Source organism: Protopterus annectens, chromosome 6.part1 (assembly GCF_019279795.1).
Source record: "Protopterus annectens isolate FY-2018-M chromosome 6.part1, PAN1.0, whole genome shotgun sequence".
In the NCBI taxonomy this organism is placed as follows: Eukaryota; Metazoa; Chordata; order Ceratodontiformes; family Protopteridae; genus Protopterus; species Protopterus annectens.
In genome coordinates this window covers 274,377,642-274,401,051 of record NC_056738.1, presented here as the reverse complement: position 1 = coordinate 274,401,051, position 23,410 = coordinate 274,377,642, and the positions used below count along the sequence as shown (strand labels likewise).

Here is a 23,410-nt window from a genome sequence, read left to right as displayed (position 1 = left end):
TATGCATGCAGCATTTAGCAGCAATTTATACATAGAATAAATATATTTTATTATGTTTTTAATGTGCATTTGTAAACATGAGTATTGTTGTACTGAGTGCTAGCAGTGACAAATTAGAGGGCTTAGTCTATGAACATACAGCACGGTAGCCTTATGTTGAATCTCGTAGCTAAACAGAGCGCCTCATGTAACCCCACATCAAAGTTAGGCCATGCAGCAGATAAATAGCAGTAATGTGTACTGAAATCTGTATTATCAGAGGGTTGATTTTTATCCTGGGGGAGATTAGCATTGATAAAGCTGTGCCTTATTAAGGTGACGTTTTAGGTTTATTTTGAAGCTGTGAATAGGAGTAATTTGTTTTATTGTAGTTGGGATGTCTTTCCAACACTGTGAATTACGATTACGTATTTATTCTGGCTGATCTACTTTCCGATAAAGGTGTACAGTAAATGTAAAACAGCACTTTTGATAAAGGGTCTTTACTTCTCCTGGCCTCACAACTGCTTTTATTTCATTCTAAGCTGTTAACATTAAGGACAAAGATAGTAAATCATATGTACAGATATAAGCTGTTTTACTTTTACAGGCTCTGCATTCAGGGTGCAACAAGATCTTGAGTTTTTTGTAAGTGTTCATAGCAAGCTGTTCTACCAGACCTTTCATAATGCTCACTGAATTCACATGTACTTACAAAGCAAGGCAGTGGAATAAAAAGTTCTTCAACCTGTAAAAGCCGGTATCAGAACTATGTACATTGTAGTAATTGGGTGCCATACGATATTTTTGGTAGCAATGATAAAAAGTGACACTCTTAGAGAAAAAAGTTTTGCATGAAGGTCCAAGAGTTATTTCTTTAAATGTTTTGTTTCCATCAGAAGTTGAGCAGCATACACTCACAAAAAGGTATGAAACTTTAAACAATGTGCTTCCTTTACCAGGTTATTTATATCTGTTTGTCTTTTACCTGTGTTTTCCAGCTCTTGGAGCCTGTATGTCACCAGTTGTTTGAGCTGTACCGTAGTGCTGAAATGAAGTTAAAAAGGTTTACACTGCAGTTCCTTCCAGAGCTAGTGTGGGTATATCTGCAAATTACAGCCAGTCGTGACAGACAGAGTAATGGCTGCATCGAGGCTCTGCTATTGGGAATTTACAACTTGGTGAGTAACCTCATGGAAGAGGTAAACTGATGGCTGCTTCTTTTTATATAACTATTATACCATAAATACATTTCCTCTTCTCAGAGTGTATTTTTCCACCATACACAGGTCCATGGGTAATTACTAGGCTAGCTGCCACTGTAGGTAATTTTAAGCCTAGTCAATTTCCCTTTCAAAGGTGAGAATCAAACTCTGTGCCTTGTGTCTGTGAGATAAACACTTTAACCATTATACCAGCCACCAACCCCAAAATGCACCCAGCCATTTTCCTTCCTTCCTTCCTTCCCTTATATTATCCCTAGAACTTTCTTCTCACACCTTATATTTATCCTGCTCCCCTCATGGTTAATGTGCAAGGCATTTTGTGCTACTATTACTAGTAAGTTTGCAAAAATGTTTCATGATCTTGCTATAAATGTAGCATTCATTACAACTCTGTTTGAATTGGTAATGTGGTCTTCCCCAGGGATCTGAAACTCACTGCCCGAAGACCTCAACCGACCGCAAACCAGCATCATTATAGATAAGGGAAGTGACTGCACTACTTTTCTAGCCACACTGCCTGTATTTCTTTTACTGTGAAGATTGTGGTCCTTGCCTGAGTTTGCTAGTCCTCAAAAAGCACCAGTGATTATTTAGTCCCTCCTCTATACTTTGCCTTCCACATAATTTGTCTGGTGAATTTCTAGTCACACTTTTATTACTTAAGTTACTTGTTATTGCATTGTTCCTTCAAAATGTACCTGGAAATTAGCCATGCTAGCATTAAGCCGTATATTGGTAATCACACACACACACACACACACACACACACGTATAATTATATTTCACTACAGGATGATCATTTTACTGACCCATGTAGTAAAGACATGACTTTAATGTTTCTTCTGTGGTTTGGCATTTCTTTACTGTGTGTGAAATATACTTTGGGTCTGCTGAAACTTCGGAGTAGTCTGTTTTCAAAATTTGAAATTGAGATTGAAATTTGAGATTGTTGTCTGTTTTCTTTAGATAGGTATTTGTATTGTTTATTTGTGTTTTTGAGTTACCGTATTGTTATTATTTGAAAAAAGAAAATTGAAATAGAGATTTTGGGGAAAAGTTGAAATTCCTGGCTCTTGCATCATACTAATCAGTACAAGTTTAAGTAAGAAAAAATAATGATTACTGCTGGTTTCATGGGTTGGTTTTGTGGAAATTAGAGGACTTGTTGCAGTTAAATAAAAAAGGGGCCTATTTTAGCTTAAAACCTTATTTTAAGACAGATACTACTTTAATTGCTCAAAGTTTCTTTATTTATTCTTTGGTGAAGTGTTCATTAAAATAGTGAAATGAGGACAGACTGGAGTCAGTTCTCCTTACCTTGGTTATGTTCTGCATGCACAACACCTGGAGGTGCATGAGGGGCTGTGCTACTTCCTTTTTTTGCTTTTTGAAAGGATTGTTTTTGTACATGTGCTTGTTTGTCTGTTGCTGTATTCAAACACTTATCATAACATCAGTCTGTAATGATTTTGTTGTCCTGCATTCAGTGTACAACCAAAAAGCTTATAATTGTATTACTGAAAAGCTAAAAGGGGAATGTGTTTTGTAGGAGATCCAACGCACATCTCTTAGTGTTTTACTTCAGATGGACAGTTCTGTAGCTTCCTAGTTAGGTTTGTGTCTTATTTTTTTTAATTTGTTGTATTTTGGCCTATTCATCATTTCAAGCTTTCATGGCAAGAACGTGCATGTCTTTGGGCAGTTTGAAGGACTGCCAGTTGACCTCCAATGTGTATTTGGGATGTAGAAGATGACTGGCTCACACAGCAAAAAAAAATAAAAAATCTATGTGGACAGAGGGAAGACAAGTAGGCTGAAATGAGGAATTTTTATAGTCTTTTCCTTAAAGATGAAGTCTTCAAAGCAGTACTTATTTAAGGTACAGATAATTAAGTTGCTGAAACCTAGTTAGTATGTAGGTCTTACAAAATGAGATGATGACTGAATCTCAAGATGACATCAGAGAAAAGAGCTTTTGGATGTCATTCTGAGTTAAGCGACTTAGTTACAAGGGTGGTAGGGTCGGTGCTTGGTTGTATCACAAGAGTGGCTACAGACTGAGATAGCCTTGCATAACAAATGTGGCTGGTCAAGAACCCCCAGAATTGTTAGACACATGGTGGATTGTACCTGAGGATAGGAAATGTATGAAACTTGACACTAATGACAGTTAAGTGTGTTATATCCTTCACCTGAAATCTGCAGTAATGATGGTATGTATGACATGTACATTTACACATGTTCATGAGATCACTGCTGAAACAAAAGGTTTGCATTATAATACCTTATTCACATCTTGTACAGTTTGTGCAAAAAGTTTTATAGTAAGAATTTAGTAATTATAGCGACTTTACAAGTGTGATAACTGGAACAACTTGAAAACATCCAGCAACTTTATTATATTACTTCCCCGGCCTTAAAACCTTCAAAGAAGACTTTAACAAAACACAATACAAAAGCATACCCATAAACAAAGCAGCAAAGCAACCCACCAGTGGATGAATATGACCCCACCATTCCATCACTGCAGTCAGCTGATTTGGTATCCTATCAAATATCTCCAGACCAAGTCAATATTATAACCAGCTTGATGTAATGTATCAAACTTCAAAACAAAAAGTGTTTCTTTCTGCTTTTAGGATCTGACTTCCCTAAACATAGTAAGGCATTACTAAGTTTAATGATTTTTGGCTGCCAAAAAAGCAGTTACTGTAAAATGGAATTTGAAATCTAAACCAACTATAATTGAAGTACTGAATATTGTTGTTGTTGTTCTTCGTCTTCTTCTTCTTCTTTCGGCTTTTCCCGGTTGGGGCTTGCCACAGCGGATCAGCTGTCCGCTCATGATTGGCAGTGGAGTTTTACAGTGTCGAGTTGCCAGCCGGCGCCCATCCTTCCACAGAAGGCACACACAAACACACACACACTCACATCTAGGGCCAATTTAGCATGTCCAAGCCACCTACAGCATGTCTTTGGGATGTGGGAGGAAATCGGAGCACCCGGAGGAAACCCGCACAACTACAGGGAGGACATGCAGACGCCGCACAGAAGGCACCCCAGCTGAGGATCGAACCAGAGAACCTCTTGCTGTGAGACGACTGCGCTAACCGCTGCACCACCTGATGAGGGTTAATATAATGTACTTTGTTTGCTGCTGGCTATACTATCGGTATGAGTTACTGCAGTATGTTCTTTGTATTTTATCAATGTTTTACATAATAATAAGAGGTAATAGAGTTATCTGTCATAACACCTTGTCAAGCTTCATACAAGTTCAAGTTGTCCAAAAACTTGAATACTTTTTTTTGTTTTCTATATTTTTCTAGTCATTCTATGAAAATGCATTGGTCTGTTGACTTTTTGAGTCCTGTTTCATAACATGCTGTTAAAAATGAAATGCATTTCTTGTATTACTGATTACTGCTAACAGCACCATGACTTTTCAAGATGTTGCTTTCTGAAACATAATCTCTACCAAACTCATCACTTTTAGCTGTTCTTCCAGTAAATAAACAAATTAAGTTCTTACTCAAATGTAGAAAGAACATTCTTTCTGTACCTCTGCCAGATAACAGCCTGTGTGACGACATCTCACAAAATTATTTCTGAACTGTGCCATATTTTTAAGTGGTATAGGTAGAAAATATCAGTAGATAAAAGAAGTAAAATTATGTAGAAATAAATGGAATTTATATGAACAACACATGTAGATTAAAGTTCAGGAGAAAGAATGAGGTTAAAGAGAAGGCAGGACCTAAGAAATTTATGTAATGCTGAAGTGAATGAAAATTGTTAAAATGAAATGTATATACTGCATAAAATAGCAGTGGAAATATCACTATGTTCTATTTTCTGTTAATTTATTTGCACTCATGTCACTCTTTAAAATGTGTTGATTCAATAAATTTGTTTGAAAAACAGTATAAACTTTCCATGCACATTGTATCTATTACAGTAATGTGTGTGATACAGAATAGTAGCATTTAATGTTTTATAATCATTGCTATCCTAGAGATAAACGACATGGCAATGGGGTCATTTAATTCATTACTTTTTATGTTCTTTATATATTTTGTGATCTGGTTGTGAATATATATTTAGTTTCTCCAGTGTAAGTTTTCCTGCAAGGGCAAAACATATTATGTACACTGCATTGAGTCCTACAGCAATGGGACCGATTAATAGTAAGTGGTCTGTTAACGCAGACTTTATCAGTCCTGATAATGAGTACAAGTTGTTATATTTATTGATGTATAAAGATATCTGTGGCAAGGATCATGCAAAACTGGGCAGAATTCCGGATAGCTTAATTTATGGAAAAGAGGGACTTCTGATATAGCACTGAGTTAGGAGGTTGAACTGTCATACCCTCCTTCCTGAATTAATTAAAAAAGTCACTATAGTGCCGACTTTATAAAGCAGTAACAATTAAAACAAGAAGTTTAAGAAGAAGAGGAAAAGCCACCCAGGCTGAATGATAAGCAAGGAAAAAATAAGTATAGAATCTGCCCATGGAAGATGAGAAGTAAGACACTGTATTTGACTGGCTACAGCAGCAATGGAGAAAGAATGGACTAGACTGCTGAGTGGGTGCCAGAGACCTACAAAAGATGGTGGGATTACAAGAAAAAAATTGGGAAGGTCTACATCAAGGTGATAAAAGAAAGTGACCTCCTCACAGAATACAGTAAGAAAACAGATTAAAGGCTCAGGGGAATGGAAGTCACACTGTCTACTCACTCTGACTATATTAGGGCTCTGCTAAAAGCCAGTATGGAACACTTCGTTTGACTAGCTGAACTGAAAACAGTGCAGGAAGATGTTAAGGAAAATCTTTTTAAAGACTGAAGACAGAGAAAGAAGAGAAAACGTATCTTGAAGGAATCGAAGGAAGGAACGGCAAGGAATACATAGCAGAACTGTTCAGCAAATGAACAATACCTAAAGACAGAATCCTGTTCGAGCACACTGGGTCTTTGTTCCTTCAAAGACAGTGAGATTCCCTAGACCGATAATCATTAAAGTACAAAGGTACCAGTTGAAAGAACAACTAATATTTCATGGCATAAGAGGAAACCTTCACATGTGGAAAAGAAAATAGTCTTTGTCAACCACTTCTACTCAGCTGACACCATAATGAAAAAGAGCAGATTCCAGCTGCACTTGAGACTTTGTATTCTCTGAATTTGAGATTGGGGTTTGTATATCCAGCAGTCATGAAAGTCTTTTATACTACAGGAGTGAAAACTTTTTGGAGCCTGAATGAGCTATGGCGCAGCTTGAACGATATGCCCATTGGATCCAGCAAAATAATCAGGCGGATAACCAAGGACGGACTGGGGAAATGATCCTCAGAGAGGAAAAAAAAACTGAAAGATGACCACTTAAACACTTCCCAGTCTTCAAACAAAACATGCAGAATTGATGGAAGGAAATAGAGTGCCACATGAAGAAATGGAGGGATTCCTCAATGGGAAAACTTCCCTTTTATGTGAAAGAGGTGCAACATTTAGAGGACTAAAGCAGCTAAGCTATACTGAAAAAAGAGGCAATGAAGATGTGTATTTCAAAAGCTCTGTTGTTGAAGTATTACTTATTTTTCTTTATAGTCTTGTTTAATACCTGTAGTATTAACAGGGAGAAAACTGGTTCTAGTAGTGGGATGGCCAGTGAATCTGACCCACCTTAGTTGAAAGGGGGAATTAATCTGGCCAAGACAAGGGAGGATAAGCAAAAGAAAAAAGATAGGGAAAAGAACTTAGAAGGAGCCTTAGAAACTTGGTTATATGGTAAATTAGTTTGCAAAATGGAGTCATATTACACCAATAGCTGTTGGACAGAATGGGGTGGGCGGCCAAGGCTGAGGAGATGATATAAGGAAATTAAATATGAATGGGTAGCAGACCTATCAATCTCGCTAACTGAATGAAAGGGGCAGGGAGGACTAAGTAAGAGCTGACTGAATTGCTCATACAAGCAAAGTCAGAGGAAAGAATGTATCAGACTGGATTAAGAAACAAAGTAGACAGGAGATAGCAACAAAATATCCAAAACATAATTACATTTTACTCAGAGACTGGGCCTTTTGTCATTCTCTTTATGTAGCAAATCATCATGGCTTAGGCAGGGAAAATTAGAGTAATTACATCAGGAAATTATGGATGACAAGATTTGGCTGAAAAATGTGAAAGAGAACAAAGGCATCTTAAATAAGAGGGCAAACCCCAATAATAGTATCGGCATCAAGATAAACCAGTGATGGAGACCCTATGACATGGATGTCAAAGGTGACACACCACAACGTTTTGGGTGACATGCCAACATTCACCAACACCCAAGTTACCAAAGAAACTAAATGAGCAAAAATGCAAGAAATATGTAACCCTGCACTTATTTATTAAAACTCAGCAACAAAAAAGTCATTAATTGATGTTAATCAAATCAAATGCAATGTGTTCCATATTTTTTTCAGTTCAATTCAAAATTACTATTAAAAGTAGGGTAATTTTTGGTGCACTGTTTTAAGCCCAATTATCAGTGCACATATCATGTTCTCTATTGTAAGTCACTGATTCTTCTTTTACTGTAATAGTACAGAGCAGCACACATGATTGGACTGTATTTTTTTAAATAAATGAATATGTAAAGATTTGTTTCTCTTTTGCTTGGGTGGGGGTGACACGCCAGCAGAGTCAAGATAGGGATTTTCTGAATTGTTGACACGCTGAGCCCAAAAGGTTCGCTATCACTGGGATAAACTGTTAAAGACTTGAAGAATTAATGCTACTAGAATTAAGTATGCTAAGAAGTGTGATTAAAGGCAGTAGAAAGGAAAGGAGTAAGTTAGGATAAACCATAAGGGAGTGAACAGAATATAAAGCTAGAGAAGAGGAAAGGAGCACAGTGCTACACAGGGGCAAAGGCTCAAAAAAGGAAGACGCAGGGAACTGCAAAATGGAGGGGGTGATGTATGTATATAGTTGTATGCTTAGAAAGACAGGGAAAGTTATTCATTTGTTACTTAAAACTGCTAAATATAATCAAAGCAGTACACCGTCCAAAAAAGAAACAGGAGAAAAGAACAAAAGGGAAAAAATGGTCATCACGGTCTAAGGGATTATGAATCGGAGAGGTAAAGTAGTAACTATAAAATAAATAGCTTTGAATACATATTAACCTGGAATGTTATGGCCATGTAGACAAATACAAGATGCAACCTCGGAGACAGGATGTCTGGACTAAGGAATTCCTTCTGTTGTTTTGAGACCAGAGTTAATTGCTAGATTTTTACATGTATAATGTATTTTATTGCTGTGGTTTCCCGGCCTGGTGCAAGATTACAAAGATAAATTTAAATTTTGAGTTTCTGTTAGCTTGGGAACCTGAGAAGTGTCAAGAATGATGTAATCTGAAATGAGTCAGCAGTGATGTATTAATCTGAGAGATCTGAGAGAGAAAGAGATAGCATTTTGCATTTCTCTTCAGAACTGACAACATCACCAGCACTCTGCCTTTGCTCTGTATGTATGTAAGTTATTTAGAACATTGTTTCTCTTAGAAATAGATAGAGAATAGTAAGATTAGACTAGCTGTTTTTTATATTTGTCAGACTATCCTACAGTATTGTTTTAAAGTTCCTGTGTCTGAACTCTTGACTAGCACTGTGTTGAATTGAGGAAATTTGTCTTGAGTTTTTATTATTTATTAAATATTTTTAAACATTTCAACTGTGGCTGTTTTGTCTAGAGATAATTTAAGCTCTTAGAGTGCATTGCATGTATTTGGTGATACTGTACCAGCCACTCCTAAATAGCCTTCAAGTCTCAGTCACACTTACTGTTTGGATAATAATATCGCACAGTAAAATAGGACATCCTTTGGGAAGGGCCTTATAGTAGCGGATAATAGTGGTTGGTGGCAGTCAGTACTACCTTATAGTCTGGGCAGAAAGGTGGCACAACTGGTGAACCTGTGCCAGCCTTCCCCAGAAGTGTCTGTGTGTTTGTATCTAAATCAATCTTAAAGTGTGTGTGTGTCAGCTACTTAGGCAGGGACAGGTTGGACAGAGAGGGTGCTTGGAGGTTTTAGCTTGACCACTAGGCTGAGATCTGGACCCTATAGCTGTGCCAGTGGGGAGTCTTATTGGGGATCTGGAGAGAAAGGGAGAAACCAGCCCCAGACTGACTGTGATCCCTGTGTGCTCTTAAGGGAAATTGTACTTTACTGCTTGTGCACTTATCTTCTTAATGTGCACATCCCTCACTGTTACTAGTAGTGAGTATTGAGGCCCCTTGATTACTGGGCCAGTGCATGGGTATCACAGAGTCATCCAAATTTATTTTGAATAGAGTAAGTACGTCTTTGTAGTATTTCATTTGATATGACCTGTGAGCACTAGCTTCGCTTAAAACTTCATCTCTGGTACTTTAGTTTGTTGATTTTTATTTTGCCTGTGAGGGTCACTTGAATACAGTTATCCAGTTTTAGCAAGGACAGTTGCTGTTCATGGTAACAGCACTCTGTGGCTGCAGAAATCAGTGCCTACTGTAGCACTGTACATCTCATTCTTCTTCTGGGGGAGCTCTACTGTAGCAGTGATCCGATTTTACTAATTTGATCTACTTCTGGCAAAGTGCCTTTCATCTCAAAGTTACTGTGCAGCCTGTTTGTAGCATCTTTATAGTTCTTGCTGTTGCAAAGGGTGCTGCAATACTGCAGTCACATTATGGCAGCCTCACATTTCTGCAGTTGCAGTATCTCTTATTACTGAATATCCCAGCGATGCTTGCTTCTCCTTTCGACTGCCTATAGTACTTGTAAGATGTATGGGTAGGGGATGAGTATACCTCTGCTGTGTGCAGTATGTTTCAGTAATAAATGTCAAGTACTAGTATACTGTGTGGTGGTGGTGTGGTACAGCACTTGGTATGTTGCATTAACTTAGCCGTATACAATTATTAAAACAGGATGCAAAAGCAAGTGATTTTTTTTTCACAAAAATGTAATTTTGAAGCTTTTTTTCTTTTTAATTACATTATAAAGTGCAGATCTTAGATATGTGTAAAGGAGTTAAATGGAGAATTATGGCCAGGACCTGTTGGCTACTCTGCTGGTAGTCATTGTCTGTAATCCTCACCTCCCGGCATAAATTAGCTGGGGCAACAGGGCATGTATTGTAATATGACATTTACTCCTAAGTTCTATAGTCTCACATACAGTATACCATACAACCTTAGCATTGTAGCAATGCATTTTGTTCCCACATTTTAACTACAGAAACAGATGGAAGGGAAACTAAAATAAAAAGAAAGTTTCCACTTCCTTAACACAATGAACTAAATGCCAAAATAAAAAGACATCCAACATAAACACTTTTTGGTGTCTTCTAAAACCAAATTTTTATTAAACTATCACAAGAATAACTACTTCAGCCCACTGCCTTCAAAGGTTCTTAAATCATTTATTAAAACCACTTATTTTCTACTCTTTCAAAACAGCTCATCAATTCTGATTTAAAGAAATACACACCTGAATGGTATATATACTGTTTCACCATTTCAGATCTATCTTAAATCATATTTAAATAATCATGTTTAAATAATTAAATGCATGCATTTTATTATATACACACAGCACAATCATTTTAATTAATATAAATATTGAATAGTAGATATTAAATTGTAAATGTTAAATTCTAAACCTTAAAATTATTTGACTACAAAGAATTTATAACAGATATTTCATACCTTTTGGTTTTAAAGGTTCAGATATAAAAATAAACCATATGTCTTCTTTCATAACATGTAGAAATAGTACAAGACAAGGGCACTTAAGCATAATGAGGAATTTTAACATATCTGCATTTTTTGACACTCTTTAAAGTGCATGGACACTGATCTTTTGTCACAGCTCCACTAAGGTTGTCCCTAATGTGTTCCTGTACCCTCTTTCTAATCTGACATGTAGTCTGTGCAATATAAAATTCATTACAAGCACACCTTAACCCATACACCACTGCCTTCTGATAACAGTTTCTGTTATTCACTGGTCTAAAAAATTGACCATTAATATATATACAAGTGAATCAGTTAATAAATAAGAACACAGCAAGCACCCTTTACATTCCCTTTGTGTAAGTTAACCCCCATCTACTAGCAAATGTACTGTTCTATCACTTGAACAAGAGCTATTTCTATACGAGATCTTTAACTTTAGAGATCTTAATACATTGAACTAACTATATATTCCAGTTATTGTTAAGAATCCATGAAGCCCCCTTTAATAAAAGGAGCATAATGCATAACAAAATAAACTTTCTCATTATTCTTGTTTATCCCCTTACTCCTACCTTTTAACTGTGGGAGAGAAAAAAATAGCTGTTCTTGACTATACCCTCTAGTACTCAATCTTTTCACAATTTAATTTCCTTATTGTTGAAAGTTATCTTCATGTGAGCATAAAGCTTTTTGCTAAAACATTCCCCAAAGGAAGAAAATTCATGAGATGGGGGATATGCATTTGTTGCATATGAATTCTGTTGTTCTCAACAAATAAAATAATATCTCAGCAATGCATTTTAGGCTCAGATTCACAAGTAAACGACAACCCAAACTCATTCATTTAAAAGAAAATAAAAAATTCTTTAAAATCTTTTGGTATATTTTTAACCTAAAAAACAAATAATATATGTAGTGTTTATAATTCAGTACATGTGAGCAAAAATATGAATCAGTAAAACTGCATTCATTTTTTCTACTTCACCCATGAAAACATTAGCATCTAAGGGAGCAAATCTCTACTCCTTTACCCTTTAGCTGCTTTAAAAAATAATTCTCATTGCAAAAGAAACAATTATTTGTAACATAAAATATAATATTAACAATATCCTCCACTGTATCCAAATCTCTCAAGATTATTTTTCAATGCCAAAATACCAAAATCATATTTAATAGGAGAATAGAAGCTATTCACATCCACTGTCACGTAACTAAATTCTTCCTCCTGATTAACTTTCCTACATTCATAAAAAGTTTTCACCGTCTCTAATGAAATAATTTTTCTGCTTAACATAAAGCTGTAAAATTATATCCAATATAATACCTGCTCTTTCTAATTGACCCCTTCCTGAGAAACTATTGGCCTTCCAGGGTGGGGGTAAGTCTATCTTCATGTATTTTAGGGAGTAAATAAAAGACTGATAACCCCAGATTGTTTAAGACCAAGTGTTGCCCCCACTTTTATGTAATTAAATCCTTTCCTACCCAAGTATCAACTAAACTTTGCAAACCCAATTGAGTATTCCTAAGGGGATTAGCTGTTAACTTTTCATACTCGTGTTCATTAGTCAGTTGTTTGTAGCACTAATCCAAGTACAAATGTCTAGTCATAGACTATAGAGTTTTCCCTCTTTAATTCTTTCAAAGCTTTTCATTGTTTGTGTCAAGATATTTAGAACATACGCACATAATCAATAACTTGCTTTTTAACTATATCATTATATACCCCTAACACTTTACTAGAAAAGGGAGAAAAAACTTCAAAGTCAAAGTAAACTTTATTGTCATTTAGCCTACACAAGTGCAGTCTAAACAAAATTGTGTGTATCAGGCTCAAATTGAGGAGACATATACATACATATAGTAACACATACAATAGATATATATTCATCATTTCAGATTAGACAGGTTATTCTACTCACATATTACCACAGTTTACCTTATGTATAATTTCAGCAGCTGAATGATTTCTTATTCCACAAGTTCCTATTGCAATGTGTGATTCTCACATGAATAAGAGGATCTAGTTAGTATAATATTGCACATTCATTGCCATCTATGTATTGTTTATGTTTAGAATCCGAACTGTCTCTCATTTATTTGCATCAAAAGGGTTGGCTGTCCCATATCTTGTCAGTGTCCAACTTCCCTGAGATTATTGCTAGCGTTCAAAAGTTTCACTGCTTGAGGGAAGAAGCTGTTTCTGAACCTGTACGTTTTACAGTGCATGCTGCAGTATCTTCTGCCGGATGACAAGCATCTAAACAGTTCATAAGCAGGGTGTGTAGGATCCTTGATTATTTTTGTAGCTCTGTTGTGACATTGTACTGTCTGTAACTCCTGCAGTGCTGGAAGTTTGGAGCCCGTTATCTTCTCTGCCACTTTCACTACCCTTTGAGGGCTTTTTGGTCTGAAACTGAACAACTGCTGTACCACACTGAAAAGTTACATGATGGGATACTTTCTATGGTACCCTATAGAAGGTGGAAAGAAAACAAAATGGCGGCGCCTTGTGAGGCTGTAGCTGTGTTGGCTTGACAGAGAAATGTGCAGTATTTGTTTTCTTTTCTACTTAAAATACTTACACATGCTGCCACTATAAAGTTATCAAGGAAGGTTAAAAGTGAAGGATATTTCTCTCTGTTTGGGGGCAAAAAATATTTCAGTTGTACCTTTCTAATAAAACACCAAATGTCCAGTAAAATTTGAGACAGTGATAACCTTGAAATTGGAATAAATTTCAGACCTTTACATAACTAATTCATCCGATGTAACATTATAGAAGAATCTCCACAAGTCATTACTTGCAAGTCATTATCTGAAGCAGCTGAAATTACATTGCTCCAAAAACATTGCTGAATAGCAGTCTTTTCAGTTCTTTTTTGTGCCTTGGCAGTCTTCTTTAGGGGAGTGTTGGCAGCTGATATTCATAAGGTAGTGACATGGTTTTCTCTATCCACTTTCATTTGTCATTACAAATTTTTTTTGCCAGTCAAAATGTTGTGCTGGTGGAGATTGCTGCTTGTGTCCTTTTGGAAGTGATGTTCAGAGAGTGCTTCCATGTTTTAGATGCAAAATTTGCCATGTAATGATGTGTGATATCATATCATATGTTATGATATGATACATGGTATACATGGTGTGATAAGGGGTGAATTAATTAAATGACAGTAATGATAGAAGTAACATAGTATTAACACACAATCTGTATCCTTAATCTTCCATACTGCTCTCATTTAGGCAGGTAGACACAAACATGCACTCACATAAAGTCTCTCCATCTCCTATCCACTGTATTGTGACTACCCAGGCAAATAGTTTCACATACATGCAAACTCACAGTCCTCCATTTGACCACCTTAGCTTGACCACCAAAGCAGACAGACTCACACACATACCTACCCCTACAGACATACTCACATGTCCACACTCATACACACATTCACACATGCACACATTGACAGGCACCCACTGCCATGGCTTCACAGATCATATCTTTGTCACAAGTACTCCCATAGGAATGAATGAGTGACTACTGTCTTTTGATAACATTCAGTTTCTTCCTACTGTGAAAATTTTCACTTGGCAGAGCAATTTTCTGAATCACTTGTCAGAATCATTTGGAACCTGTGAACAGTTTCAGGGGAGAGCACGTGGCTAATTAGTATTAGCCACTCCCGTCGACAGTCAGATTAGTATGTGGCCCACAAGCGTACTCTCCATGCTGAGGCCCCCATGAAAGGAAAGGAAATCATCAGTGTTGGTGCAGTCTAAGAATCTGAAAGGTGGAAACCTTCCGAGATGGGGCTTTTGCATTGCGTTAAGTCTTTCAGTATCCCATGATGCAAGTTTGGATGCAGTTCTTTCCCGTTACAACGGTACCACAAGTGAATGCTAATTCAAGTGGCTGTAGATGATGTACAGTAATGGTGTGGTGCAAACAGTCTTACTGCGTATCATTCTAAAAGTATGGTGTTATTGTCTGAAAACAATATTCCGGGAATAAATGTACATGTGGATCAGCACAAGTCACATGCATCAGATGTAATAAAATACTAATAGATTGTTACAAAGTAGAGTCTCATTCATCAGAAGTAAGAATTCATCCACAGCTGGAGCTAGGTCAGTCAGTGCTCTGGACAATACCCTTAACTGATAAAGTGGTCCACCCTCAACCAAGGTTAAGAAGTAACAAAGCTGCTTTAGTTGCATTTTGAGACTGTTTGCATTTACAGGCAACCAGCACCTCTTCATTGCCTCTGATTATGCCCTCATCTGCATGCACCTGGCGGGAGCCAGCTGCTTCATCCCACCCTTCCTGTAGCTCATAATGTTTTTGATATTAAGGTATTTATCGTGTAATGACCCAGCTCTTCTGATGTGGATACTGTAAGACAAATAGAAACATAGCACAGAGTTTTTCTATGTGTTACATTATTTATGGTTTTGAGTAAATCAATTCATATTTCACAAAAAGAGTTCCCTTCTTTCATTTTTTAGAATGTACATGTAGACTTGGCATCTTTGTATTCCGCTGTTGGAACATAGCATACCTCTCAAATGTCTAGATTTTTGCTTCATATTTTTGGCCTGTTCATCATAAAATTTGTGGTTTTCTGGCAAATTACTTGGTACTGAAGTCACTACGTAATGACATATATTTGAATTTCAGATTCCATATCCTTCAGGAAATACAAATTAATAAAAAGCATGTTGTTCTAGCATCTTTCTAATTTTATAAGAGCAATATTTAAAATTTGTATCTATTTTTTGGGCCTTTTTATCCCCATTACTTGTGGCTTTGGCCAGATTTCTTGTGCTGAAAGATTGAGGAGTATTTTGTCTCCTTTGGTATCTCATTCTACAGATAACTTCATCATTAAAGGAGTTTTACACTTGAGGTCACCAAGAAAATAGCTCTGCAAAGGTGGTCACACCAAGGAGGGGTCAGTTAGGGGTCCATCAGTCAGAATATGTGTGTACGTATGCATTTGTTTGTCTGGGTGGTCACAGAACATTAGATAAGTGGGGGATACCTTGTGTGTGTGTGCATGTGTAGAAGGATGCCTGGAAGAGTTTTGTATATGTAACTTAATTTAGTATCATAAATAAGAGGAAAAATGCTACTCTAGTATAAGGCTTTTGAAAGCCTTTTATGGTAAGTTCTATCTAAGAAAATTGGACTTGTGGAATTCACTACAAGGGATTAGTTGTTTCAGCTACACTAGTAGAACTCATGCTGGTGAAGTAATTTCCAGCTCCTCCCAAGTTTCTGGAATAAGCTTCCATTAGCAGGAAGATGTTGTAAAACAATGAAAGCCTTTAAATCTAAGTTAGGTATTTACAGTACTACACTATTGACTTTTTTCTCTTTCTGTACAAGAGATTGAGAATTACTTTCTGCATGAAAACCAAAGATGAATTAATATATGTGGTTATGTACAAGATTTACGTTTGCTAGCTTAAATACTAATATGAAGCACAGTTCAACTGATGGGGCAGTGATGGGACAGATTCCAGCAGAAGGACATCTTTGAGAGGTGATAAGGTGTCAACAGTGGAATAAACTGCCTGTGATAATCACAGAAGCTGTAGCATATTAAAACTTGAAGAGAGACCACAGCTGTGTCTCTTGTGATTCAAAGAGAAATTAGAACAGGTCAATTAAGGAGTCACACACAAGTTAGAAGAGGTCAGTTAAGGTTAATCATTTGTCAACTGATGGGGTAAAGTTAGGAACTAAATATTCTATTTAAGGGGTAAAATAAAACATTTCAAAGCTTTGCTGGAAAAGCTCACCCAGACTCTGCCACAGCTTGCTGTGAGGGAAAGGTTAGTTTGCTTTTGATTTCTTGTACTTTGCATTACTTTATTGCCTTTTTCTATTTTGTATACTGTGGTTTATTTTATTTACACTGTGTTTTCTTGTATTCTGCTTTTAATTGCATATTAAAACTTGAAAAGAGACCACAGCTGTGTCTCTTGCGAGTCCGACAGCATTTTTTCGCAACCTCCCACCTTGTTACTGTTGTAAACACCACTGTCTTTCTAGTTGCCTGCCCCTTATGTTAATTTGACCATCTATCTCCTTCCCCCTCTCCTTCACTGGCTAGTGTGACTAAGCACAAAAATATCCTTTGTGAAATCACTCCCCTTCTACTATTGAAGTTTATTGGCCATTCCACTGTATCCCATAGTACCAGAATACAAAAGTGCCCACCCCCTTTCAATCTATCTTGTTTTAAAAATAGTGGCTCTCCAATTACTAAGCTAAAACTTAACTTACCCAATGTCATGTCTAACTGCTTACTGTACACTGCAGTGTTTAGGCTAAACCATTTTTTTCATCTTACCTTTAAACATCTATTGCAAGACCACCAGTTATTGGAGAACCCACATTCTGACTCTCAGTAGTCATTTTGGAATTAGTGCTTCTATTTTCTCCTAGTGAGAGAGGGGGCACATGGACATTATTTCCTGGAGACTGCTGATCACCAGAAAGCCTAATAACTGCTTTATAGGTGACAGCTTGGAATCTGTGCTTATATTCAGGTCCTGGTGAGAAAAGGAGCAGAGTGTATCAATTCCTGACTGTTTCTGGTTGCCGAGTGAGTGTCTGTGCTTAACATTCCTGATTCGTCTGGTTGCTATTTAAAGCATCTACCAGGAAAAGGCTACAAGCCTAGAGACCCTTGCATCATCTGGGACAAAACTGTGGATCCCTAAACAGGCTGTGGCCTGCTTCTCATCTTGGGAGTGGTGCTAACATTTTGCTTCTGGTGAGAGAAGAAGGAAAGGAGCATTGTATCCCAACAGAGTGAAGTTGTGGTGAGACCAGCATTAATAGTAGCCAGGCAGTAGCCATTCATGCGACTACCCTCTTTTCATCATTCTTGGCAAGCTAATTGTTTGTTTTCAGTAAGTACTGCTTGATTTTTTTCTAACTTCAGAATATCCACTTAAATACTTCATCCTTAAATTTTCAGGATCTACGTATTAGTTTCCCTTCAGGTGTTTGGCAGTGCTCTGTATAGACTCAGACACCTTGAGTGACCTTTTTCCCTGTAAAAGCACAATTGAATTTCTCCAGTACCTAGTTGCACACAGGACAACTAGTTTTCAATGACAAGCACTGCCCACATAGTTACAAACTGGATACTCCTGACAGTGATTGATATTCTCACTCGGGTCTGTTGCCATGGATATTAACTTTCCTACTGTCTCCGTTACCGGCTTGGTCGATGTGGGCATCGTGAAGCAATGTAGAAATTGCCTCATGTTTACTGACAACCAGTTAATTCTCAAACTGATATGGTATGTGAGAGTTGTATTTACACAATGTCACTGGAGGCAAAGCTCTCATATAAAAGTGCTCCTAATGTCAATAAAGTTGTCAGTAATACACATGCTGCACCCATCATGAACAATTCAAAGCAGACATATTGACTCGCGTATGCTGAGGCATGTAATTGTAACCTTCCTAAACCACAAAGACCTACTAGATGACGTACACATAACAAATACCATCAGCAGCCCCAAATGCACTTTTTCAAAACAACACCCACATCAACACATAGAGCTACATCTCATGGAGGAGCCTCTACCTCTAAGCCATTAAGGCGAACCATGACACAATCCAACATTCTAGCCATTGGAGACTCCATCATGAGATGCACTGATGTCCCTCTTAGTAGGCTGATTAAGGAGAAATTCTCAGTCAGGCACTTATCAGGGGCTAGGATCCACAACATTACACAGGCACTCAGGTCATTGGACCACAGTTACCAACATGACTCAGTCATAGTCCATGTGGGAGCAAATGAAATGAGATGTACCTCCCTAGACTATATGAAGATTGACATCATGGAGCTCTTGGAATATGTGTCTCATGCTGGTATGAGTCTAACATTGAGCAGCATTTTACCTTCTTCAAGGATGATGCCAAAATATGAACAAAAGATGATTGACTTTAATAATTGGCTTATTTTCTGGTGTCATTCTAGGGGGTGCAATATTTGTCAGCATGGAAGGAGATGGTCAACAGACCATGCTACTTTGCCAGGGATGGTCTGCACCTCTCTCCTCTAGGCTTTTGAATATTGGCTAAAACACTGTCTTCCCCCATAGCGCATTTTTTAGGTAATGCCAAGCAAATCAAAACCAAGAAAATCTAGAGGTATTACTGCTCAATGCTATGAGTGTAAACAAAAAACTCCACTTCCGTAGAAGCTCTCTTCACCGTACAGAATGCTAATGTCGGTGCAGTCACTGGGATATGGTTTAAAGCCAATGAAGAGCACACCAACAGTGCTAGGTTATAATGTCTTCCACATATTTAGGCCAGCTGCTTCAGAGGCAGGGACTAAAGGTGGAGGTGTCTCTATTTCCATCAGTGATAAATGTACTTCAATGCTGGTCAAACAGGAAAATGTACTTGAGCTTCTCCATGTTCAAATCACCATAGGTAAAATCCAATACCACTTCTTTGCAAGATATAGGTCCCTTCTGTATGACCCAGGAAACCAATACCATGAATTTAAGCGTATTAGAAACACTAATCATCCAAGCCAATACAATATTCATGGGTGGCTTTAATTACCCCACAACTAACTGGGAATCCTATATGACACCAAACGCACATGCACAGAGATTCCTGGATTTTGTAAGCACACACTCCCTGGACCAGATAGTCAGTACACCAGCCAGGGGTGCAACCATACTGTATCTGGTCCTCACTAATATGGGAGAGTCCTGCATACCCCCTACTGTAATGCCTTCCCTGGTATGGTCAGACCACAAAATGGTCACCTTCGAAGTAAAACTAAAACCTGGACCCCCACCTAAACCTGGAACATTCAGGAAATATTCTAAGGCTAACCTCCTGCTTTTAAGTGAGAACTTGGCAAGCTTTCAAGCCCCCATAAACCATGAGAACACTGCTGCCAATCCAGAACTGTTCACAGAAACCCTCTACAAGCATGTTAATAGCTGCATAGAGGCAGCTGTACCCACCAAGAAGAAGTACAGAATTAACTCAAAAAACAAGCCACCCTGGTAGAATCACAAAATCAATAGGCTGTATAACAGGAGGAAGAATATCATGGCAAAAATTAGGAGGTGCAGCACCCAGCAGGATAAAATCATCAAACTAAACAAACAGAGGACAAACAGTCTACCAAAGCCAAATTTGAGGTAAGTTTGGCCTCCCAGACCAAGGACAGCCACAAAGCATTCTTTAGGTATGTCCGCAACCTCAAAGGCAATACACAGTTGTGTGCAGAGCTCATTGTAAATGGAGCTACATATACTGAGCCAGAAGATGTAGCAAACCTCCTGGCTGGTAAATTCAGCTCCAGCTTTACCCCCCCCCAACCTTCCCTCAGGAAATATCATCAAATATAACTCCCCCTACTATCACTAGGGAACAGGTCCTTAATGCGCTCTTTAAGACCAAGAACACTGCATCAATGGGCCCAGACAATATCCTAGGATGCCTTCTAAATAGCTTGAAACATGACCTATCAGGGCCTCTGGAATTACTATTCAACTGTAGCCTCCAAGCAGGTTTTGTGCCTCACAAATGGAAAAAGGCAACAGTCATCCCTCTGCACAAAGGTGAGCCATCTACAGACCCTGGTGACTACAGACCCATAAGTCTCACTAGTCTTGTATGTAAGGCCATGGAAAGAATTATCATGGAGATGATCAAGAGAGAATATAGTAAACCTGCAGACACTGGACCCAACCCAGTTAGGTTTCATCAAGGGCAGAGCATGCCTACTCAGCCTAGTGGACTTCTTTGAGAAGGTCACCAAAGCAATGGATGAGGGCAAAATTGTTCACGCTGCTTACCTTGACCTGGCAAAATCATTTGACACAATACCCCACTCGGTCATTGTTGACAAACTCAAGAGGTTAGGTACAAACCTGTGTATCACTCAGTGGATAGCCAACTGGCAAACAGACAAAACCTGGGAAGTTAGAATTGGGGAGTCCACCTCTACAAAGAGGCCAGTCAAAAGTGGAGTCCCTCAGGGATCAGTCCTTGGACCACTCCTTTTTGGCATTTACTTCTCAGAAATCAAGGCCAATGTCACTTGTCTGACTAAATTTGCAGATGATTGCAAATTAGGAGCTGTCAATGAATCTCACACTGACACAAATGTTCTCCAGCAGGGGCTGACACAGACAAACAACTGTTGTCAGAGCCATGTTCTAAAACTAAATGCCAAGAAATGTATAATAGTATCCTTTGGGGAGTCATCCATCCCTGGTAACTATCTTAACTATCATATTGGCAAAACACCCCTTAGAACTGACCCCCAGTAGTCAGGGACTTAGGGACACAAACAGATAATAATCTAGCCTTTGACCATCACGTACCTACAGTGGTGAGGAAGTCATTCTATATTGCACAACTTATAAGCAAAGGTATGACATCTAAGTCCAAGAAAGTTATTGTTCCACTGTATTTGGCATTCATCAGACCTATTATTGAGTACAATGCTCCCTTTGGTATGTACCTAACCAGGCATATCCACAACTGGAACGTCCACAGAGGTTCCTCACTTAGAAGAATACAGGGCATAAGAAAAATGTCCTGTGCAGACCGCGTCAAGGCCCTATCCCTGTATTTTGTCTCCTACAGGCTTTTGAGGGGAGATCTATGTCTGGCATACAGGGCATTGTCAGACCCCACTCTGATGGATCTCCTGCATATCCACAACACAAACAGTACCAGAGTTACCCGTTCCAAAGACTTAAACCTTGCCTGTGATATAAACAGGTCCTGCTGGAGAGATAGGTATGTACTCCAGAGACTACCGTGTCTATGGAATAGGCTCCCCATCCATGTGAAGCAGAGTTCTACCCTAACCTAATTCAAGTGCAACTTGGCCAAATGGATGGGAAACCAGAAATTCATCCATGGTTTGGCACCTATGTCTCTAATGGACACAGGTAACCTGTAAATGGTTCATCTCCCTAACCCCTGCTTACACTTACCGTATCAGAACTTGTCAGAGATTTGGGATGCATGGCTAGGCTTAAAAAGGCCATTGTGGTCATTAGCCTAGTAAACACATATGAACCACGGAAAATCTAAGGAGAATGTAGTTATATAGGGAAATGTTAGTACAGCATTACTTGGAAAGAATATCTGATTATGGCAACTGAACATTTATTCAGTTGTTTCATTGATATAAATCCATATTATAGTGCTTGCTGTAAGCTCCATGCTTGCTGGTGATGTTATGTCTCTGCAAAATGAAGTATTGTAAGTTTTAAGTAAGCAGGATATATTTGATGTCATCACTGTTGTGAATGAATTACATCACAGTTAGTTCTTTGAAGGTGCAGTGTCTGATTTTGTACAGACTATTCTGTCATCTGTAGAATATTTGCTCTCCTTGATGGGTCTGCTTATTGCTTCAGAGTTTTTGGTAAATCAGTTTTTCAAGCTATTTGTCTTTTGATTATCAGAGTGGCATTGTGTAACTGCAGCTGCCAACAGTGTCTGCAACTCTTCAGAAGTACGTATGTGACATATTCCTCTGAGTATGTGATTATATTTAAAAAAGTCACATTTTTCCAATGATCAGTTCCTCAAAGGGTCATAAAGCAGAAAAAGAATGGGTACAGATAATGTGATTAGTCTTTTTGTTTTTCGATGAAGGCATTAATTTTGCTGCTCTTTCTAAAAGGAATTCATATAGCCGGTAGTTGTGTACAAGCTCAAAACCAGGTAGTTCCACTGTTGTATGCTTCTATGCAGAGTCTGTCTGCTTCCTTGGTGCTTTATTTCAGCCAGCATGACTACCTATAACAAATAATATAAATAATATATTCCCTTTTGGAATGTACCTCACAGGACATCTGCAGCAGCTGGAAAGGCCACAGAAGTACCTCACAAAGAGGATTACTGGCCACAAACAAATGCCCTACACTGACCGTCTCAAAAAACTCCAGCTTTACTCCATAGCATATCGCCTACTCCGAGGTGATCTCTGCCTAACGTATAAAGTTATGGCAAACCCAGAGCTGTTGGACATATGCTGCACCTTAAGAAATCCCAATTCCCCCCAAGCTACACACTCTAGGGACCTAAACCTTGTCACCACAATAAACAGGACATGCTGGAGGGATAGATTCCTGTCCCAGAGACTTCGTATACTCTGGAACCAGCTACCCGTCTATGTCAAGCAAAGTTCTTCATTAGCACTCTTCAAGAAAAATCTTGATGAGTGGATGGGAAATAGGAAATACACCCGGGGATCACTTCTGTGTGTCTGCTGGACAGTGGCACAGGAAAATAACTTTCTTGGGTGGCGTAAGCTATGGTACCTTGCTGGCTAGGCTTACATAGGCCATTGGGCCGATAGCCTAGTACCTACCTATGAACCTATAATGTTTGCAACTGGAAATATG

The 23,410-nt window shown here is 38.2% G+C and overlaps 1 protein-coding gene across 3 annotated transcripts in view; it reads left to right on the top strand.

Annotated features, from left to right (window-relative positions):
• FAM126B (family with sequence similarity 126 member B) overlaps window positions 1–23,410 on the top strand; it is a 1,024,500-nt gene that overhangs the window by 633,527 nt on the left and 367,563 nt on the right. For all 3 annotated transcript variants that reach the window (XM_044075704.1, XM_044075703.1, XM_044075705.1), the window contains one exon: window positions 981–1,160. In XM_044075704.1, coding sequence (XP_043931639.1) covers window positions 981–1,160 — 180 coding nt within the window. The remainder of the gene's footprint in view (window positions 1–980; window positions 1,161–23,410) is intronic.